At 46.0% G+C, this 20,347-nt stretch overlaps 1 protein-coding gene across 1 annotated transcript; it reads right to left on the reverse strand.

The window, feature by feature from the left end:
• Positions 1–2,435: 2,435 nt before the first annotated feature.
• On the reverse strand, positions 2,436–15,946 carry PEX16 (peroxisomal biogenesis factor 16). Its single transcript, XM_040409135.1, has 11 exons — positions 15,772–15,946; positions 12,838–12,873; positions 7,887–7,963; positions 7,457–7,590; positions 6,991–7,091; positions 6,497–6,574; positions 6,259–6,408; positions 6,056–6,128; positions 4,509–4,628; positions 2,858–2,922; positions 2,436–2,780 (listed from the first exon to the last, which is right to left on the reverse strand). Exons 1-11 carry the CDS (start codon positions 15,896–15,898, stop codon positions 2,722–2,724), a joined length of 1,020 nt encoding a protein of 339 aa, XP_040265069.1. The 5' UTR covers positions 15,899–15,946; the 3' UTR covers positions 2,436–2,721.
• Between the last annotated feature and the right edge of the window lie 4,401 nt (positions 15,947–20,347).

Raw genomic sequence — 20,347 nt, forward strand, 5'->3', positions numbered from 1 at the left:
TTCAATGAATTTATGTTTAAACTTACAAAAAAAAAAAATTATTAAGGAACTTTGCTTTTCTTATCTGGTACAGGTTTAAAGTCACACAGAAGTTTCTCCATTCACATCCAAAGTTTCTTAGTCTCAGTAGTGATGGCCCATCATCAATATCAGATCGGTGGGGGAGGAGAGCTCAGCAATTTTGAGATCCTCAGCATCCCCCCCCTTAAGGTTTCCTGCAGAGAGCACTTGTAGAGACCGGGGGACAACTGAGGCCGAATTATACCAACGATTCACATAACCAGTCACTAAGCAAGACATTGCCCCCTAATAATTATCAGATCAATCTCTCCGCCCATCAAGGGAGCCTTTACTTGCTGTTGGGGTCATATAGATACAGTAGAGTATCAGCAGAATTCTGAACGCAGCTCTGGATGTAAATTACAGCATCATGTAACATAAATCGGCAGGAAATAAGCTTTTGCAAAGTTACTGGACAGTGGAAACCATTGTGGCTATAGGTCCCAAGGTGTAATATCATAGAGACAGCCCATGTAACCGCTATCGGACCCATGCGTGGAGGTGTCAGGCTGAGGGTCCATGCTCTGCTTCATCTTGGTAGAGAAGATGTTTGATGGGCAGAGTCAGTTGAACCCACTGACCAAACAACTATCCAATGTGTATGGGGGCCTTTCTGACGCTGCCGGTAAGGATCGGCTAAAGCCTGTATTACACATGACGCTTTTTCAACAGATGTTTGCTAACGAGCGTTCATAGTAAGGCTCGTTAACGATCATCTGGCAGTCTAATACTGCCACCAATTGCCCGATGAACGAGCAAACTCTCGCTCATTGGGCGATCCAAATCTTTTGTCAGGTTAACAAATCGTTTGTAGGCGGCAGATCGTGGTGTCTAATTGCAGTCTGCTGCCGGCAAACGATAATTCAGTATGGGAAAGAGCGATGGCATAACGACCGCTCCTCCCCTTACCGCGGAGGAGGTCGCTGCATGTAACAGCAGCGGTCTCCTCCACTAGCAAGCAGGCGATTGCTGAGAAGGAACGTTTCCTTCCCAACAATCGCCTGTTTAACCGGGCTGTCTAATACACCCTTAAGGGAGACAGTCACTGCCATAGCAACTGTCCCCTCTCCCCTTCAGGACACATTGGAGGGGCTGGAGAGATAGCCGATAGCTTGGCTTTCCAATATGTAAGACAACATGGTACATGTGCATAGCAGATCTCAGGGAATGTCTTATTAAAGGTTTTATGTAGAATCGGCATACTGATGGTCTTTCCTTAGCACAAGTCGGGGGGTCAGCAACCTCCAGAACACCAGCTGTTGTGAAACTATAACCCATAGTTACTTCTGTGAGAGTTTGAAGAACCGCTAAGCAAGCGTGCGTGCTAGAAGTTGTAGTTTCAAGAGGTCGGAGGCTGCTGATCCCTGGCATAGGTCATCAATTAGATCAGTGGGGATCCGACTCCTGGCCCCCTTGCCGATCAGTAAGGGGCATGTGAATGTAGCTCTCAGCTCCTCCGATGAGTAAGCAATTTACAAGAACAGTTTGTTCCCAATAATTGGCAGCTCAGTCGATCTGTGTAAAGTTGGTATTATGGGGTGGCAGGGCGTAGGCTCCTATTCACCTTGTCAGAGCCTACTTGAAATGTGTGGTCATGGGCCACATGCATGTCATCACTGGAGCCACTGATTGGCTGGCAGCAGTGACACGTATGGAGACAGCACATCACACTTCAAGTCCATAGGGGATCTGAAGCAGCGGAGCCTGGAGCCGCATGGTTTGGGAGGCTCTATCAAGGTGAGTATTTTATTATTATTATTTTTTTTCAGTCTACCATTTTTTATACCATTTATCGCAGACAACCCATTTAAAAAAAATAAAATACAAAATGAAAGTGGCTGATGACATTAGAAAAACATGGCTGCTTTCTTCCATGGGCTGTGTGTGCATTACACTGAACTGAATGGGTTGCAATACCAGATCCAGCATTTGGACATACGTGACACTTTCTGGAAGCAACCCCCAGGCTTTTCTAATCTCTTAAAAACCCTTTAATAATGGAAATGATAGAAGTATCCCAGAATCCAGTGTTCGCAATTCTCCCAGGGTCTCTCTCGTATCCTAGACAGTCGTAGGAAACATCACAGTTTAAGGCCTCCTGCACACGAACGTGTGCTCTCCGTGGCCGTATTGCGGACCAGCAATACACGGGCACCGTTCCGTGCGCATTCCACATCATGGATGAGGACCCATTCACTTCAATTGGTCCGCAAATCCGGAGACGCGGAATGGAACCCTACGGAAGCACTACGGAGTGCTTCCGTGGGGTTTCGTCCCGTACTTCTGTTACGCAAAAAGATAGAACATGTCCTATCTTTTTGCAGAACGGCCGGATCGCAGACCCATCAAAGTGAATGGGTCTTCGATCTGCTGCGGTGTTCGTGCATTGCAAGTGAATGGGTCTGCGATTCTCTGTGGTGTTTCTGCATTGCGGCCCGCAATTTGTGGGCCGCAGAACGACCACGGGGCGCACACGTTCGTGTGCAGGAGGCCTAAGAAATATAGTCACAGTTTATTATTGAAAAATCCAGATTTCATGTCCCAATCATCCCTTCTGAGCCGTGATGGTGCCATATTGACATGCTGGTAACACAGTATACTCTGTAATCCTAGTGTCCGACCGAGGAGCAAAGAAGAGTCCAGATGAACCCCGAGAGTCCTTCAACCCCAGTTGTAGAAGTAAATCTTCTGCCACACAGGTAGGTAGTCGATCAGAGGCCCTTCATAGAGACAAGCAGGTTACAATACAGAACGCCACGAGCACTCAGCCACAGCCATCATACACGGAGTCACTTACGTGCCACCAGTCCGAGCCCTGGGACGTAGTCTCCCAAGAGACGTAGGAGGAGGAGCAGGCGAATTCTGCAAATACACCAAAATATTTTACAATATATCAAAAGATTTTTTTCCCCCAATATTAAAGCAATCTGAAAGGTTTGTTCATCCGTACATGTTTTCTGCATATTGCATGCTGACCAATAGGCAACCATTTAAAGGTAACCCGTTGCTTCATTCTGGAGAATAAGTACGTTTAATCCATATGCAAATGAGCAGTTAAGTGCACAGAGGGCGGGACCAAGCCACGCCATGCGCCTTGATCCTCTTGCTTCCTCTGCCAGCCCCTCCCTCTCCTTGATTGACAGGGCCAGGTTCCTGCATAGTCATATCACCTGGCCCTGTCAATCAAGGAGAGGGAGGGGCTTGCAGAGGAAGCAGGAGGAGCAAGGGGTGCATAGATTTTCCTTGGGTCCACCCTTAGTGCACTTAAGGCAATGGAGAACTTTTTTTTTTGTATTTTACTCATTTTGGGCTAGAAATTCTTTGAATCCAGTCACCTGACAGCTCATGTGTAGCTCTCATCTCTGTTCTCCCGGCCTCATAAACACTCGTTATAGCTTAATTCTTATTTAAGCCATATTCTTATCAGTTTAATAAGTGTTTAGGAGATCAGAGATGAGAGCTACACGAGCTGTCAGGTGACTGGATTCAAAGAAAACAGACTGTGACAGCTTGCAAACAGACTGATTTTAACCCTTATATCTCAGAAATGACTGAACATTTTTAATAAACCAAATGAAAAAAAGTTTAGGCCAAAATGAGGAAAATGCAATAAAAACAAAAAAAAGTCCCCAAAAGGTGTCCATAGCCTTTAACCGCTCATTTACATATGGATTATGGATATGTCTGAAAGATGTGGGTCCCACCTCTGGGACCTGCACCTACAATGAGAACAGAACGAGGAGCGCTGTGGCTGGAGGACGCCGGATTTCCCGGGGTCCGTCCACCCTCAAGCTCTGCTCCCATAGAAGTGAATGGGAGCGCACCGCGCACGCGTGTTCCCTGCTCCCATTCACTTCTATGGGGCAGACGGAAATAGCCATGCCAACGCTCGGCTATTTTCGGCGGCCCCATAGAAATTAATGGAGGGCGGCTGCGCATGTGCAGTGCGCCCTCTGTTTATTTCCCCGCTCCGTTCTCATTAAAGAGGTGGGACCCACACCTATCAGACAATGGGGGCATAGCCTAGCGATATTCCCCCATTGTCTGAGAAGGCAAAACCCCTTTAAGTAAAAAGTATCATTACATTCAGCCGAGCTAGAACTACAAGGCGTCATGCCTGGTGTAACTGGGAAAGATCCCTTTAATACATGGAGTCAAACCTGCCACTGAAAATTCGCAGCTCTCCACCCTGGCCTCCATAAACCCAAATAGATATTATAGTAATGGTTGTCCTGATCCATGGTCCATCTGGACAGCTTGGCGTCTCATACATTACTTGAAGGGCCATTCCTCTGCTGCTATGCGATCCTACAGCCACGGCGGTGAATATATAACTGGCCATATCGCCAGGGGTCTCAACCTCTCATATTAAAGGGTCCATCTTTAACAAGACAACCCCTTTAGGAATGGAATCAGGATGCTGATATTCATTTCCATTGGATACTCACTCAGTGTAACGATTATAAAAAGGGGAACGAAGCAAGTAATAAATTAAAAGCAGGGTCCTTCTCCTCAGCTCTCCTCGCTCCCTGCGGCTCAGAGGGTGGATGTCACGCAGAACGGACAGGCTGTAAAAGAGGACAAGTAGCCGTGAACTGCAGGGTGAAGGTTTCTGGGAACCACATTTGCTCATGTACTCAGAGCCACGTGAAATTATACAGCATTGCAACAAAGAGCTCCAACAGGCCTCGAGTATAGAAATGAGAAATGCTGATGGATCAGCCGCCCCTTCACATGCAGCGTTAAGTGCTGCGCTGGAGTCTGCATAGCTCTCTGTATGTAATCACATCTCGGCTCTGCTACATTACAGTACGTGCGGCCCTGTGTGGTCTGCAGTATTTACACTGTACAGTCAAAAGAGGCTTTCCTGTGAAAAAGGTACCAATAAAGTGTTATTAAAGTGCGCCCCCATAAGTGTGTCACTGAACACCCCCCCAATAAGTGTCAGCCACCATATAAGTGTCACAGCAGATATCCCCCCCCCCATAAATTTTAACACACCTTTAGTTCAAAATATAGTTTTTTCTTAGTTTCCTCCTCTAAAACCTGTGTTTTATGGGCAGGTGTGTCTTTTAGGGGTCAGTTACAGAAATTAAGCTTCAATCTAAAAAAAAAGCGCTGTATTTCTGAAGCACAAAATGGCATCTGCGCTATATATATTACAAATAGTACAGGCGCCATTTTGACCACACATTCTACCGTCTAATATTTAAGTTGAGAATGTTATACATTTAGTTCTTTATTTGGCATTAATGGCAGCAAAGCTAATCCCAGAGAGGGGTTCCCCCAGCTTTCACTCTCCCCCCTGCCTCTTTCTTCGCAATTGTCCCTACCTTTGTCCCTTTCTCAGCCTCAGATCTTCCCCCCACCTCCATCAGCCTCAGATCTTCCCCCCACCTCCATCAGCCTCAGATCAGACCCGATCAGACCCCTTCAGCCTCAGGTCAGACCGTCCCCACCCCCAGATCAGACCCAAATCAGACCTCAGATCAGACATCTAAAATAAAAATAAAACGTACCTCTCCAGCTCCGGACGGCGCTGCCACTTGGCAGAGTCACATACCCTCCGTGGTCATCTTCCCGCCACGCTGTTCTGTGACCTAACAGTGCACAGCGTCAAGTCCTAGTGCCGGAAGAAGACCAGGGAAGGCGAGTACAGCCAGTGCAGCGCTGTTCTCACCTTCCTGTGCCACCATAATGGAAGTGGTCATTAGCATCTTCTGGCAGGGGGCCACATGAAATGGTCGCACGGGGCTGCAGGTTCTCCACCTCTGTCTTAGAGCCTCCCATACTGCAGTGTAGAGGGATCAGCAACCTTCGCTTCTCCAGCTGCTGGAAACTACAACTCCCAGCATGCAGACTTACTTGGCTGTTTTTGTAGATGACAGACGTGAAAGGAGGACTCTGGGAGTTGCAGTTTCACAACACCTGGAGAGACGAGGTTGCTGATCCCTCCTGTAGAGTCACACTGAAAGTCCAAAATGTGGCTTCTAACCTGGCAATATCCAATCCAGCAGCCATCAACCACGGTTTCCACGATTTCTGACCCCATACGGCCAAGCTCGCCACTGGCAATGGAGAGTTAAGGTGCGATCACGGAGGAAGCAGACTGCATATTATCAAAGATGACCATCTTCATCATGTAGGAGAACTAGTGAGAAAGTAAAAATGGAAGGGGTCGGCTACAGCAAAGGATACGGTGTGTAACAGGTCTCAGGACGTGAACTGTTTCGGCTATGGTGCCCAGCGTCCCCAGATCTGTAGGTTTCCCATTCTCTTCATTGCGCCCTTCCTTCCTCTGCTCTGAGACCTGCGGGCTTCTCCAAAAACGATTACGGCCAGAGGGAGCTTTAAAATAAATAAATGGATTAAATGTACAAATAGGAATCACAATGGAGACTTCAATGGAATGAGTCGGCTTCAAATGAACCCTTACTGTCACTGAGGGAGCGCACAGCGCGGCTGGAGCGGCTGCCCACAAAACAGGTGTCTTGCTTTTCATCGCTTTCCTCACCTGAAAGAAAATGAATGAAAGAAAACAGATGAAGCCAGCAGTGTAATGAAAGGGCAGATGCCAATCACTGGCCACATTTGGCACCGGAGACGTGGTAAATGGGTTTGCTCATTGAGACTGTCAGACTAGAAGGGCAGGTGCTATGTGGTGTGATGGACAGTAGATGGCGCCAGAGTGCAGCCCAAAGATACAGGCTTAGATAGCCCCATAGAAATAGCTGGAGTGGCGCACGCCCCCTGGAGGAAGCTGGAGAGCATAGCACTCGTTATTCTGGAGACGGATGAAAATAATTATTATTGAGAACGATCTCAATGATTTTACAATCTTTGTTTTTGTGTTACTAAAATTCATTCTCTCTATGTGCAATAGGATTGCAGAGCTTTTTACGCGTCTGTTTCAATAACATAAAAGCAGACCTGTTTGGTTCATGACCGCCTCACGGTCTATCGGAGTGACAGGGGGGGAGGTCTGGATACCGGACTTATACCACAGGAGCAGCACAATACGGAGACAGGCCCTAAAGGGAAAAGAGAAAAGTGTGAGAGGGAAAGACATACATTTGTATCTAGGAAGCCTGTGTGACAACCTATAGAGCCGCCATGACACCTTTTAGAGGGACTGCTACCAAGCAGTCCCAATCTGGAGCTAATAAGCCCCTTAAAAAAAAAAAAGAAAAAAGCTGGGTGACAACTCTCATTGGTGCCTTTATGGTGGCCATATTGGTTGTCACAGCTTCTGCAGAAGTAGATATATATAAATTAATATATCATTTCTAATACTAAAGAAGAGAACTGAGGCAGGCAGCCATTTTGTGACATTACGGTTTCTTGCTGAAAATAATTCAAGACAAAATGGCTGCTTGTGGGTGACGACGATACTCACTTCAGCAGCTGTATAACCAGTATGGCCGCCCATCTTATTTTATCCCCCCATGCACGAGCAGATCCAATTTCTATGAAAACCTCCAGGCTTTCCAAGACTCCCAGCCAGATTTTAAGACGCTGCTGGGCGGCATCCTGTGAAAGATGGAGCAGAGAAAGGCTGATTATTAAAAATGTATCGTAATTTATAAGAGAAGAGTAAAAAAAAAACAAAAAAAAAAAAACATGGCTGCTTTCTTCCCAAAACGGCGCCACCCTTTTTCACAAGCCGTCTCCGATACTGCAGCTCAGCTACTTAAGTGAATGGAGCTGAGCTGCAATACCAAATGCAACCTATGGCCCAACGAGGCGCCATTTTTAAAATAATGCGGCCATGTTTTTCTAAACCTGCGCAATCCCTATGGATTATTGCACAAGTGATGGATACTTACAGTTGGTGGTGGTTTAAGAAATTCTTTCCTTAGGATCCCATCATTGAGTATACCCAGGAGACTGGAGGAGGAGTAAACTTTACAAAAAAAATAAAAATAAATTATGATCCAAAATGGCTGCACACTTTACAATGAATGAACCCTCAGACGCGGCGCTCACACCGTCGCTTTGGGATGGAGAGTTTGTTTCCTGCACTTGTGCCATATTAGGCCTCATGCACACAACCGTAGTTTTTGTCCGCATCCGATTCGCATTTTTTGAAGATTGGATGTGGACCCATTAATTTCAATGCACCATGGGCTGTCTGCATCCGTATGTCCGTACCGCGGTCCCGCAAAAAAATAGATCATGTCCTATTGCGGGAAGGGGAAAATGCAGAATGCACACGGCTGGTATTGGTGTTTTGCGGATCTGCAAAAAAGCATACAGTCTCATGCATGAGGCCTAAGGCCCCTTTCACACAAGCGAGTATTCCGCGCGGGTGCAATGCGTGATGCGAACGCATTGCGCCCGCACGGAATCCGGACCCATTCATTTCAATGGGTCTGTGTACATGAGCGTTGGTTTTCACGCATCAGTTCTGCGTTGCGTGAAAAATCGCAGCATGTTCTATGTTCTGCGATTTTCACGCAACGCTGGCCCCATAGAAGTAAATGGGGCTGCGTGAAAATCGCATTGCATCCGCAAGCAAGTGGTCCTGCGATCCGTTTCTCACTGATGGTTGCTAAGAGATGTTGTTTGCAAACATTCCGTTATTTATCACGCGCGTGAAAAACGCATTAAATCGCATTGCACCCGCGTGGTAAAAACTGAACAACTGAACGCAGACAAAACTGAATGAACTTGCTTGCAAAATCGCTCATTTTTCACTGAAGGCATCCGGACCTAATCCGCTCACGCTCGCCTGCAAGGGGCCTAAAGGAAGTTCTGCTTCCAATTGCTGCGGTTTTGCAATGTGAAATCGCCCAAACGCACTTTTTCACAGAAGAAGACGTAAAATTAATGTGCATCAGATGTAAGACACATGGGAAGTTACCACATAAAAATAAATAAAGAAATATCGGCAATTGGGGGCAAAGATACATTCGGTTTTCTGTGGTGTGTTTTTTTTTACCCAGATTCGCCACAATGTGTGAACCCAGCCTTAAGTCATAGCCGATTGGCTATCTAGGAAACAGAGGCTGGATTTACATGTTGCAGTAAAAATAAATAAATAAAAAAAAGCAACAAAAAGCACACTCTAAAAACTAGGTAGGACATAGCAACCAATCAGATTCCACCTTTCATTTTTCAAAGGAGCTCTGAGAAATGAAAGGTGAAATCTGATTGGTTGCTATTGGCAACCAAGATAGTTTTCCTTTACACTAGTTTTGACCGCGTTTTTATGATGCGGTAATTTCCCAAGCTTTTTTTTTTTTTTTTAAATGTGTGAATTCATCCAATTGTGTATAAGTCTGAGACAATAAAACTTGAGCCTGTGAGCCCCAATGGGGACAAGGACTGATGTGTATGGTGACTATTTCTGTACAGCTCTGTAGACTATGTTAGCGTTCTATAAGCAGCCGTCAAAGGGGTTGTCTGCCGTCAGCAAATGGCAATTATCCCGTAGAGAAAGTTAATACAAGACACTTACTAATGTATTCTGATTGTTCATATTGCCTCCTTTGCTGGCTGGATTCATTTTTCCATCACATTATACACGGCTCATTTCCATGACCACCCTGTAATCCAGCAGCAGTGGCCGTGCTTGCAAACTATAGGAAAAGAAGTGGCCTATACGTGTTCCCTCTGTCCTGAACACCAGAGGAGCTGGTGCTATTTCCTATAGTGTACAAGCACGACCACCGCTGCTGGATTATAGGGTGGTCATAACAATGGAAACGCGTACACAGGCTTTGTTAAGATAAGTCTGATGAAGGTGCAGTAGCACCGAAACGCGTCACTTATTGCCTGTATATGTGACTGAATAAATACAAGATTTATCTACAGCGAGTGCCGGTCTTTTCTGCAAATTCTACATTGGGACGCCATCCCATAGACTCGTGCACCGCGACTTCAAACAGCAGTGCCGACCTGTGATTATTATACTAAATACAGGCTTTGTTAACTATATGAATAAAACAAAAAAGTAGGGTAAAAAACGTATATAAGGGATTCGAGACGATATTCCAACTGGAGGCTCAAACTTAGGGTGTTGTGCAGAAACATAGGCACAACACTATAGTAGACGTGTCAGGAATAACTTATCGTTCCCCAGATGTGGTCGGTATGCAGCCACGGATGTGGATCTCCTCAGGTAAGGGTGCCTGGAACCTCACGGGGGATTATTATGCGAATACAAGAAGAATCATTCCTCCGCGCAAAAACGGACCGGCCAGTTGGAGTTATTAGCAGTCTTTAAATATTTATTGGTTACAGAAATGCCTCACAACGCGTTTTGGGGGGGGAAAAAACTCCCCTTCTTCAGGTGAAATATGGTTACTTAAATTAAACATCATAGGAGCAGGTATATATATATATATATATACACACTGCTCAAAAAAATAAAGGGAACACTTAAACAACACAATGTAACTCCAAGTCAATCACACTTCTGTGAAATCAAACTGTCCACTTAGGAAGCAACACTGAGTGACAATCAATTTCACATGCTGTTGTGCAAATGGGATAGACAACAGGTGGAAATTATAGGCAATTAGCAAGACACCCCCAATAAAGGAGTGGTTCTGCAGGTGGTGACCACAGACCATTTCTCAGTTCCTATGCTTCCTGGCTGATGTTTTGGTCACTTTTGAATGCTGCCGGTGCTTTCACTCTAGTGGTAGCATGAGACGGAGTCTGCAACCCACACAAGTGGCTCAGGTAGTGCAGCTTATCCAGGATGGCACATCAATGCGAGCTGTGGCAAGAAGGTTTGCTGTGTCTGTCAGCGTAGTGTCCAGAGCATGGAGGCGCTACCAGGAGACAGGCCAGTACATCAGGAGACGTGGAGGAGGCCGTAGGAGGGCAACAACCCAGCAGCAGGACCGCTACCTCCGCCTTTGTGCAAGGAGGAACAGGAGGAGCACTGCCAGAGCCCTGCAAAATGACCTCCAGCAGGCCACAAATGTGCATGTGTCTGCTCAAACGGTAAGAAACAGACTCCATGAGGGTGATATGAGGGCCCGACGTCCACAGGTGGGGGTTGTGCTTACAGCCCAACACCGTGCAGGACGTTTGGCATTTGCCAGAAAACACCAAGATTGGCAAATTCGCCACTGGCGCCCTGTGCTCTTCACAGATGAAAGCAGGTTCACACTGAGCACGTGTGACAGACGTGACAGAGTCTGGAGACGCCGTGGAGAACGTTCTGCTGCCTGCAACATCTTCCAGCATGACCGGTTTGGCATTGGGTCAGTAATGGTGTGGGGTGGCATTTCTTTGGAGGGCCGCACAGCCCTCCATGTGCTCGCCAGAGGTAGCCTGACTGCCATTAGGTACCAAGATGAGATCCTCAGACCCCTTGTGAGACCATATGCTGGTGCGGTTGGCCCTGGGTTCCTCCTAATGCAAGACAATGCTAGACCTCATGTGGCTGGAGTGTGTCAGCAGTTCCTGCAAGACGAAGGCATTGATGCTATGGACTGGCCCGCCCGTTCCCCAGACCTGAATCCAATTGAGTACATCTGGGACATCACGTCTCTCTCTATCCACCAATGTCACGTTGCACCACAGACTGTCCAGGAGTTGGCAGATGCTTTAGTCCAGGTCTGGGAGGAGATCCCTCAGGAGACCGTCCGCCACCTCCTCAGGAGCATGAACAGGCGTTGTAGGGAGGTGATACAGGCACGTGGAGGCCACACACACTACTGAGCCTCATTTTGACTTGTTTTAAGGACATTACATCAAAGTTGGATCAGCCTGTAGTGTGTTTTTCCACTTTAATTTTGAGGGTGACTCCAAATCCAGACCTCCATGGGTTAAAAAATTTGATTTCCATTTTTTTTTTTTGTGTGATTTTGTTGTCAGCACATTCAACTATGTAAAGAACAAAGTATTTCAGAAGAATATTTAATTAATTCAGATCTAGGATGTGTTATTTTTGTGTTCCCTTTATTTTTTTGAGCAGTGTATATATATACACACATCTCTAGCAAAAAGGCCCCTAAAACAAAGGTCAAAGGGGAATAGGGGGGGGGGGGGAGGCGGTCCCCGAGTTCAGGGGTGACCATAGTAAAATCCCTATAGAAGTACATAAAATCGTTCCCAATTAAATTAATGTGATACTTCTATTCAAAAGCATCTTTTATAGAATATAAAATGTAATAGTTTTTAACAGAATTAGTATTACTAGTAGCGTGGTTTGGCTTTTTTCTTCGGCGGGGGTCACATGACCGCAACTAACGGGTCACATGCCAAATTTCCACCTGAAGAAGGAGAGTTTTTTTGGGCCGAGGGATAATTCTTCTTGTGTTTGCATAACCATGGAAACGAGCCGTGCATAATGTGATAGAAAAATGAATCCAGACAGTAAAGGAGGCAATATGGACATTAGTAAGTGCTTTGTATTAACTTTCTCTACGTGATAAATACCATTTTCTGAGGTGACACAGCCTCTTTCATGAATACATAAACGTAGGGCAGCCATACGCATTCAGTAGCTGTTGGCAGAACGATTGCCATCTCCCCCATACATACTGTACATGTTCGGCTCAGTTCAAGGTGCGCATGTATTCAATGGGGAAAGCCGATATCAGACACTTCTGGCAGCGGCTTATCTCCCGGGAAAGCAAAACGATTGGACGAATATCGGCCCGATCCTTCTCTTCGTGACATCGTCTGTCAAGGGAGGGTCGGGAGCTCTCCACACAAGAGACTGTTGGCCGAGCCCGCCGCTCTCCGGGGGTTTGGAGGACAATATACCAATGTATATATTACATCTGCAGAAACCCAGTATCAAGATGCACTTACCCAGCTCTGACAACTCATGGGAATCTGTAAAGCGTCCTAATAAAAGAAAAAAAAAGAAAAAATTAACCATGTCAGTCCCTAGAATTTGACCGATTTTAGACGCGCATATTCGGTCAGTGAAACGCTGTCCATTCGACGGCCGGACCAAACATAGCTGATCTGACCAGACCCCACTGAATCACAATGACTGGCTCCAGCCCGATTGTGGTTCTGCTCCCCCTGAGCGCAGCATCATAAATCGCCACCATACAGTGAGTTCGGGTCAGCTGAGCCGTGATTGGTCCAGAAAAATGCAGCCATCATGCGAAATGTGTTTCATGAGCTGAATGCCAAGCCTATTTCACACATCAGCGAGTCGCAGGCGTGTGCTGTCCGTGTTCTCCATGGACAGCACACGTACCCAATGATTTTAATGTGTTTATTTAACACATCAGTGGTTTTACATCGAAAAATCTCGGAGACATGCGCTGCTTTGGTCCATTGAAGTCTATGGGTCTCTGGAAACCAACATGGATGACATCAGTGTTCCATCAGTGATTTTTATTGACCATTGCTAGGAGATGCTCTGGAAACTGAATTTTCAGCCTGGCAGTGCACGTGGAAAAAAGTGGACACACGGACCAAACACGGATCCTTCACGGATGACCCACTGACCATCTTGTCACAGATGTTAGGTCTAATACTGGTGTTCTGTACATAATATAGCAAATGGAGTCACCATGGCCCTGGAGCTATAGGTACTTCATGTGCTGCCATATAGTGCCTCACTGCCCCACCGCATTACGGATACATTAAGGCTAGGTCTACACGACGACTAATGTCGCGCGACAATTTTTATAATGGCAGTCTATGGTGTCGCACTGCAACATGCTGCGACTGCGACGCAACAGTCGCAGAAAATCCATTCGAGATGGATTTTTCTGCGACTGTTGCGTCGCAGTCGCAGCATGTTGCAGTGCTACACCATAGACTGCCATGATAAAAATTGTTGCGACGACATTAGTGCAACAAAATGTTGCAGTGTAGTTGCGACTTATTGTCGCGCAACAAATGTCGTGTAGACCTAGCCTTAGGCTGTAGGGGAGAATGCCTCCATGATACAACATCTGAGCATGCCATGATTTTTTCTTCATATCTATGTAAAATCTACGGTATACAGAGGTACTGCTATAGGTGCAGCATTACATCTCAGAGGTTGTAAAGAGCCGTATTACAGCAGTACGCATGAGGCCTAATTAAAATGACTGGGCTTTCCCAGGCCCCTGAGCGGTAAATCTGCACATCTAGGAAGCACTAAAGGGATGTATAACTGCCTAACCAGGTCTGCCGCTCAGGAATCTTGGAACGTCAGTGACGTTCTTTCCGTAAGGGAACAGCGGCCATATTGGTGGTCACTAGGGTTGCCAACTTTTCCAACAAAAAATACCGGCCAAGTTAAGCCACACCCCAAAGGGTGTGTGGTTGTGGGGGCGTGGCTTAACACAGGGTGTTACGTCACTATGTCATAATGTAGCTCCCAGTATTAATAATGCCCCCCCCCCTCCCCCAGTGCCCCCCAGAATTAATAATGCCCACCATTAGTGCCTCTAATAATAGTAATGCCCCCCAGAATTAATAATGCCCCTTTTTCTTCTTGTGTAAAAAAACCCCAAAAAACGAACTCACCTCATCCATTTGATGGCGCCGCGGCGAACACTCGCTGCTGACTGGATGTGCAGGACAGGACCTGCGCTCCAGGGTGATGACATTTCGCTGGTTGTGTCCCAAGTCATCAGCGAGTGCTCACAGCGGCGCCATCAAATGGATGAGGTGAGTTATTATATATTTTTTATCTTAACACAAGTGGGGGAGGGGGCAGGAGGCTGTACTGATGAGCGCTCCACAATGGAAGTCACACAGTCCTTATAGGAAAATACCGGCACCAAGTTACCGGCTGGGTGGCAACCCTAGTGGTCACCAAGCTTTACCAGGTTCAGATATAACTTAGGCTACTTTCACACTGGCGTTTTGGCTTTCCGTTTGTGAGATCCGTTCAGTTTTGCCCTAATGCATTCTAAATGGATAAGGATCCGCTCAGAATGCATCAGTTTGCCTCCGTTCTGTCTACATTCCGCTTTGGAGGCGGACACCAAAAACACTGCCTGCAGCGTTTTGGTGTCCTGAAGAAACTGAGCCAAACGGATCCGTCCTGGCACACAATGTAAGGCTATATGCACACGACCGCTGTGTGTTTTGCAAAAACACGGATGGCGTCCATGTGCGTTCCGCAATTAGCGGAACGGCACGTACAGACTTTAATATAACTGCCTATTCTTGTCCGCAAAGCGCGGACAAGAATAGGACATGTTATATTTTTTTTGCCGGAGCCACGGATACGGACAGCACACGGAGTGTGCCCCATTGTAAAACTGCGGACCAAAACAACGGCCGTGTGCATGTAGCCTAAGTCAATAGGGATGCGTTTTCTCTGACACAATCTGGCACAATATAAAACGGATCCGTCCTCCATTGACTTTCAATGGTGTTCAAGACAGATCCGTCTCGGCTATGTTAAAGATAATACAAACGGATCCGTTCTGAACGGATGCAGACGGTTGTATTATCTGAACGGATCCGCACCAAACGCGAGTGTGAAAGTAGCCTGAACTAGGGCTACGGACCAATATCTGTCCAATCTGACCAATAGTTGGATTGTATAACAAAAGATCTGTGTGTGTCATTGGTCAGATAATCTGTTGGTGTAATACAGCCCTTGGGGGGGATACATCTAGGATATAGGATGCGTGAATGCGGCAGGGATGAAGGTTCACCTCCATTATCTGCCCCAGATCAGGGCGGCTGAGGTCACGGACATGCAGATCGCTGACACCACGGATGTCACCATGCTTGTGACACATGAGAGCAGCCTGCAGGCGTGAAATGCTAGCCACCTACCTGCAATGAGGTAGGAGAGCATGCGCACAGCCCCCTCCACCTGTGTGGCCCCCGAAGGGTTCTGGACCACAAACTCCTTGTACTTCTGGGTCAGCTCCTGCAGCTTTTCCCAGCAGCGAGCTGCCATCCTGCTGCTGCTGCACACTTCTCTTCCTGGTCAAAGGAACTAAGCAGTCAAAGCCAGCCCTGCGAATGGGAGGAGACAGCAGCTTAACCCCTTGTCACCTGGACATTATTTGTGCACCTCAAACTACTCAGAAATTACTCCAAACTGAATGCAACCGACTGAATTAACCCTTTCACTGACAGCTGTATATGTGTGCACCATTTTCTGGTCATGCAGCCCAAAAAAAACCCAAAAAACGAGTGGTTGCCTGCAACTTGCCGCTGCGCAACTACTTAAAGATACAATTCGACCGCAAGTCGCGTGCGATTTTGGAATTGCAACACCCATTAAGCCAGGTCTAAGCTTCAAAGATATATCAAGTGACTGTAAGTCTGTTTGACCAAAAACAGCTGTGTTTGAAAAAACTTGCTGATGCATGGCTACTGTAGAGCTGCAGATTGTCGCCAGGGGCAGGCTGGGAACTTAAAGGGGCCCTGGAAAAAAAAATACTAAAAGTGGCCCCGTTTTGTAGTCAGGTCCAAATTGATGGAAGGCAGAGCCAACAATACCATGTTGTGGCACGTTATAACATCCCAACAGAGCCAAATACCACAGTCCACCTAAAAATACTGGCGCCAGCAGCACAAAATACATCCCCAAAAACTTCCACTGGCTCAGGCGGCCCCCTGGCCATCGGTCCACCGGAACATTTCACTGTAAGGTCTATGGCCAATCCGCCCCTGATTGTCGCTGTTGCATGCAACCTGCATTACAGTCACATGTGACTTGCAAGCAAAAATTCAATAGAGACAGATTTTTTTGAGCTAGCAATGCAACGGCACCGACAATCATTAGGTGTGATGTCACAATGCGACACTGCAATCTTCATGACGAGTGACACATTGCAAGGGAGTTGCGATCGACTTACATTGAAGTCTATGCTGGCATCTCATATGCTGCCACCAAAAATACAGCAGGCTGTATGTCTTCAACCTGTCGGCCTGTGGTCGCGTTATGTCGCAACGCAACCACATTCACAATTAGTACTTGCAATGTCCCGATCCAATATTGCGATCTTCATGTCACATGACCAAAGTTGTCGGTGCACAACATGAAGATTACAGTGTCTCAATGCAACACTGCATCTAATAATTGTCGATGTGGTTGTGTTACGGCAGACATGCTCAACCTGCAGCCCTCCAGCTGTTGCAAAACTACAACTCCCAGCCTGCCCGAACAGCCAACAGCAGGGCATTGTGGGAGTTGTAGTTTTACAACAGCTGGAGGGCCGCAGGTTCAGCATGCCTGTGTTACGGCATGCAACATACAGTAGTACGGCTGTGACTGTTGCCTAAAATCCAAATCTTCTGGCACATTACGCTTGACTTTGCCATCACAGACCTCAATGTCAGTTGTGTGTGACTGTGACTCACCTCACTTGGGACTTCTACAGCAAAATCGCAACGCTAAAATAGTTGTGTGCAATCAAGTCGCAGAGAAATTGCACACTTTTTTGGGCTGCACAACCTGCTTGAAACCTAATGGCACTCAACTGAAGTCGCAAATAATGAAAGTGTTAGGGAACATCTGCACGACGACATGTGTACTGCGACAAAATACACTGACATGTGTTGCAGCAATGTTGCGATATTTTTTGTAATGATAGTCAATGGTGTCGCACTGTGACATGCAGCGATTGCAACCCATCAGTCGCACACAAATCCAACTTGGATGGATTTTTGTGCGACTGTCGTGTCGCAGTCGCAATGCAATACCATAGACTATCATTACCAAAATTGTTGCACGACACATATCGTTGTGTAGACGTACCCTAAGGGTTTATGCTGCGCATCTGCCACATGAGAACTACAATGTATCCAAACCTGCTGAATTTATTGCGAAGCCAAGGAAGATTTGTGATCAAAACCTCATTTATGTTCATCAGTTCTGAAGCCACTGTGGCCCCTACACACATTACCTACCTCCAAAGATGGCTGTGTATCGCTGCCTGCATCACAACTACTGAACCGCAAACGGGGTTGCATTGTGACCGCAAGTTGCCGCACCAGTCACAAAAAACAAACAAACAGCCGGTTTGGATTTCTTTCTATTGTTATGTGGTAGTTGCTTAAACTTGCAAATTGCAACACGACCCCTTTCCCTTTTATTAGCTGTGATGCATTGCGCGCTACTCTGCGATTTTGCCTGTGCAGCCAAAGTCACCATGTAGCCCTAGCCTTATGGAGATAACATATAAAGCTATGTTTCAGAGTGAGGGTTGCATTTAAAGGACATTGTGCATTTATTTTGTAACACATGTGTTATTTTATTATTTTTTTAAATTTCATTTTCTTTTAAAATTGCTTTTATGCACATCAGAGATGCGCAGTCTGTAGGTAGAAGTTACGGTACAAACAAACTTGGACCTACAGAGAGAACTGTGTTATGGACATTTTGTAGCGGTCAGGATCCGCCATGGTGTCTGTCATTTTGATGGGAATAATAGCGCTGCATGCTGCACGGTTCTACCCATCACGTATCATGGAATCTTAGACAGGGCCTACAGTTGTGTTCAAAATAATAGCAGTCAGACATCACTAACCTGATCAATCACTGTTTTTTGGTAGATATGATATTTCTACATGGCAAATAATTTACTAGCAGGTGTAGTAGAGTAATAGAAACCAAACAGCAGTCATGACATGCATGCTGCTGTTTCTCTGTAGTTGAATCACTAATTGAAAGGGGCATGTTCAAAATAATAGCAGTGTGGAGTTCAATGAGTGAGGTCATTCATTCTTTGAAAAACAGGTGGCAATTATTCCCCTTATTTAAGGAAGGAAGGCAGCAAATGTTGTACATGCTGGTTACAGTGCATCTCTCTCTGAAATTCTGAGGAAAATGGGTCGTTCCAGACATTGTTCAGAAGAACAGCGTACCTTGATTAAAAAGTTGATTGGAGAGGGGCAAACATATAAAGAAGTGCAGAAAATGATAGGCTGCTCAGCTAAAATGATCACAATTGCTTTAAAATGGCAACCAAAACCTGAAAGACGTGGAAGAAAGCAAAAAACTGCCATTCGAATGGATAGAAGAATAGCCAAAATGGCGAGGACTCAACAATCAGCTCCAGGAAGATGAAAGAAGATGTAAAGTCAACTGTGAGTCCTGTTACAATGAGAAGACGCCTGTGTGAAGCCGAGCGATCTGCAAGAAGCCCCCGCAAAGTCCCACTGTGGAAAAAAAGACGTGTGCTGAAGAGGTGACAATCTGCCAAAGAGCACATTGACGGCCTAAAGAGACATTTTGTGGACTGATGAAAGTAAGATTGTTCTTTTTGGGTCTAGTGGCCGGAGACAGTTTGTCAGACGACCCCCAAACACTGAATTCAGCCACAGTACACTGTGAAGACAGTGAAGCATGGTGGACAAGCATCATGATATGGGGAGGTCTCTCATACTACTGTGTTGGGCCTATTTATCACATACCAGGGATCATGGATCAGTTTGAATCCATCAGAATACTTGAAGAGGTCATGCTGCCTTATGCCGAAGAGGAAATGCCCTTGAAATGGGTGTTCCAACAAGACAACGACCCCAAACACACCAGTAAATGTGCAGCATCTTGGTTCCAGACCAACAAGATTGACGTTATGGAGCGGTCAGCCCAATCCCCGGATCTTAATCCAATAGAAAACTTGTGGGGTGACATCAAAAATGCAGTTTCTGAGGCAAAACCAAGAAATAGAGAAGAACTGTGGAATGTAGTCCAATCATCCTGGGCTGGAATACCTGTTCACCGGGGCCAGAAGGTGGTGACTCCGAGCAACACAGACGTCCAGCAGTTCTCAGAAACAGCGGTTATACAACTAAATATTAGGGAAGTGATTCAAAGGAAAGCAAAAACTTCAAACATTGTTCAGTTTATATAGTGAATGTTTGTAAAGAAGAATACAAACACTGCTATTTTTTTTTGAACAGTCTAATATTCACTTTTCATTGATTTTTTTTTTTAGAGGAACAACACAAATTTGATATATTTTTCTTCATGTTTTGATTTGGAATAAAATGTGTAGTGTTCTCAATGCATTTGTGTGTATGGAAATAAAAGCTATTAGGAGGATTTTGAGCTTTATTTACTTTTTTAAACACACTGCTATTATTTTGAACACAACTGTACAACAAAAGTGTGAACAGAGCCCTAGCTAACATGGTAACCGGATGAATGCCCTGTACACAGGGAGTCACAGGAAGCATCGCAGGGGTCCTCGTCATTTGAATGGACTTGCAATTTCCCCCTTTGTGAGTTTGCACCAGTGTTCCCTTTCGCTTCTGCCCTGCTGTGCACATGGGTTGCCTCTTTACAATCAAAGCAGCTGCACCAATATTCATAATATACAGCACACCGATGACGTCGGAGAGGCTTGGTGACTCTTGTCCGGACATTTAGCTGCCCCCACTGTGGTGGATG

Source organism: Bufo bufo, chromosome 10 (assembly GCF_905171765.1).
Source record: "Bufo bufo chromosome 10, aBufBuf1.1, whole genome shotgun sequence".
In the NCBI taxonomy this organism is placed as follows: domain Eukaryota; kingdom Metazoa; phylum Chordata; class Amphibia; order Anura; family Bufonidae; genus Bufo; species Bufo bufo.

What these genes read in the sequence shown, in the direction of transcription:
- PEX16 (XM_040409135.1), bottom strand. Translation starts at nt 15,898, where the DNA reads ATGGCAGCTCGCTGCTGGGAAAAGCTGCAGGAGCTGACCCAGAAGTAC. An exon ending in GGCGGTCATGAACCAAACAG is followed by an intron (nt 6,575 to 6,990) that starts GTCTGCTTTTAT and finishes ATTTTCTTTCAG; the next exon opens with GTGAGGAAAGCGATGAAAAG. An exon ending in AGGGCTCGGACTGGTGGCAC is followed by an intron (nt 2,781 to 2,857) that starts GTAAGTGACTCC and finishes GTCTCTATGAAG; the next exon opens with GGCCTCTGATCGACTACCTA.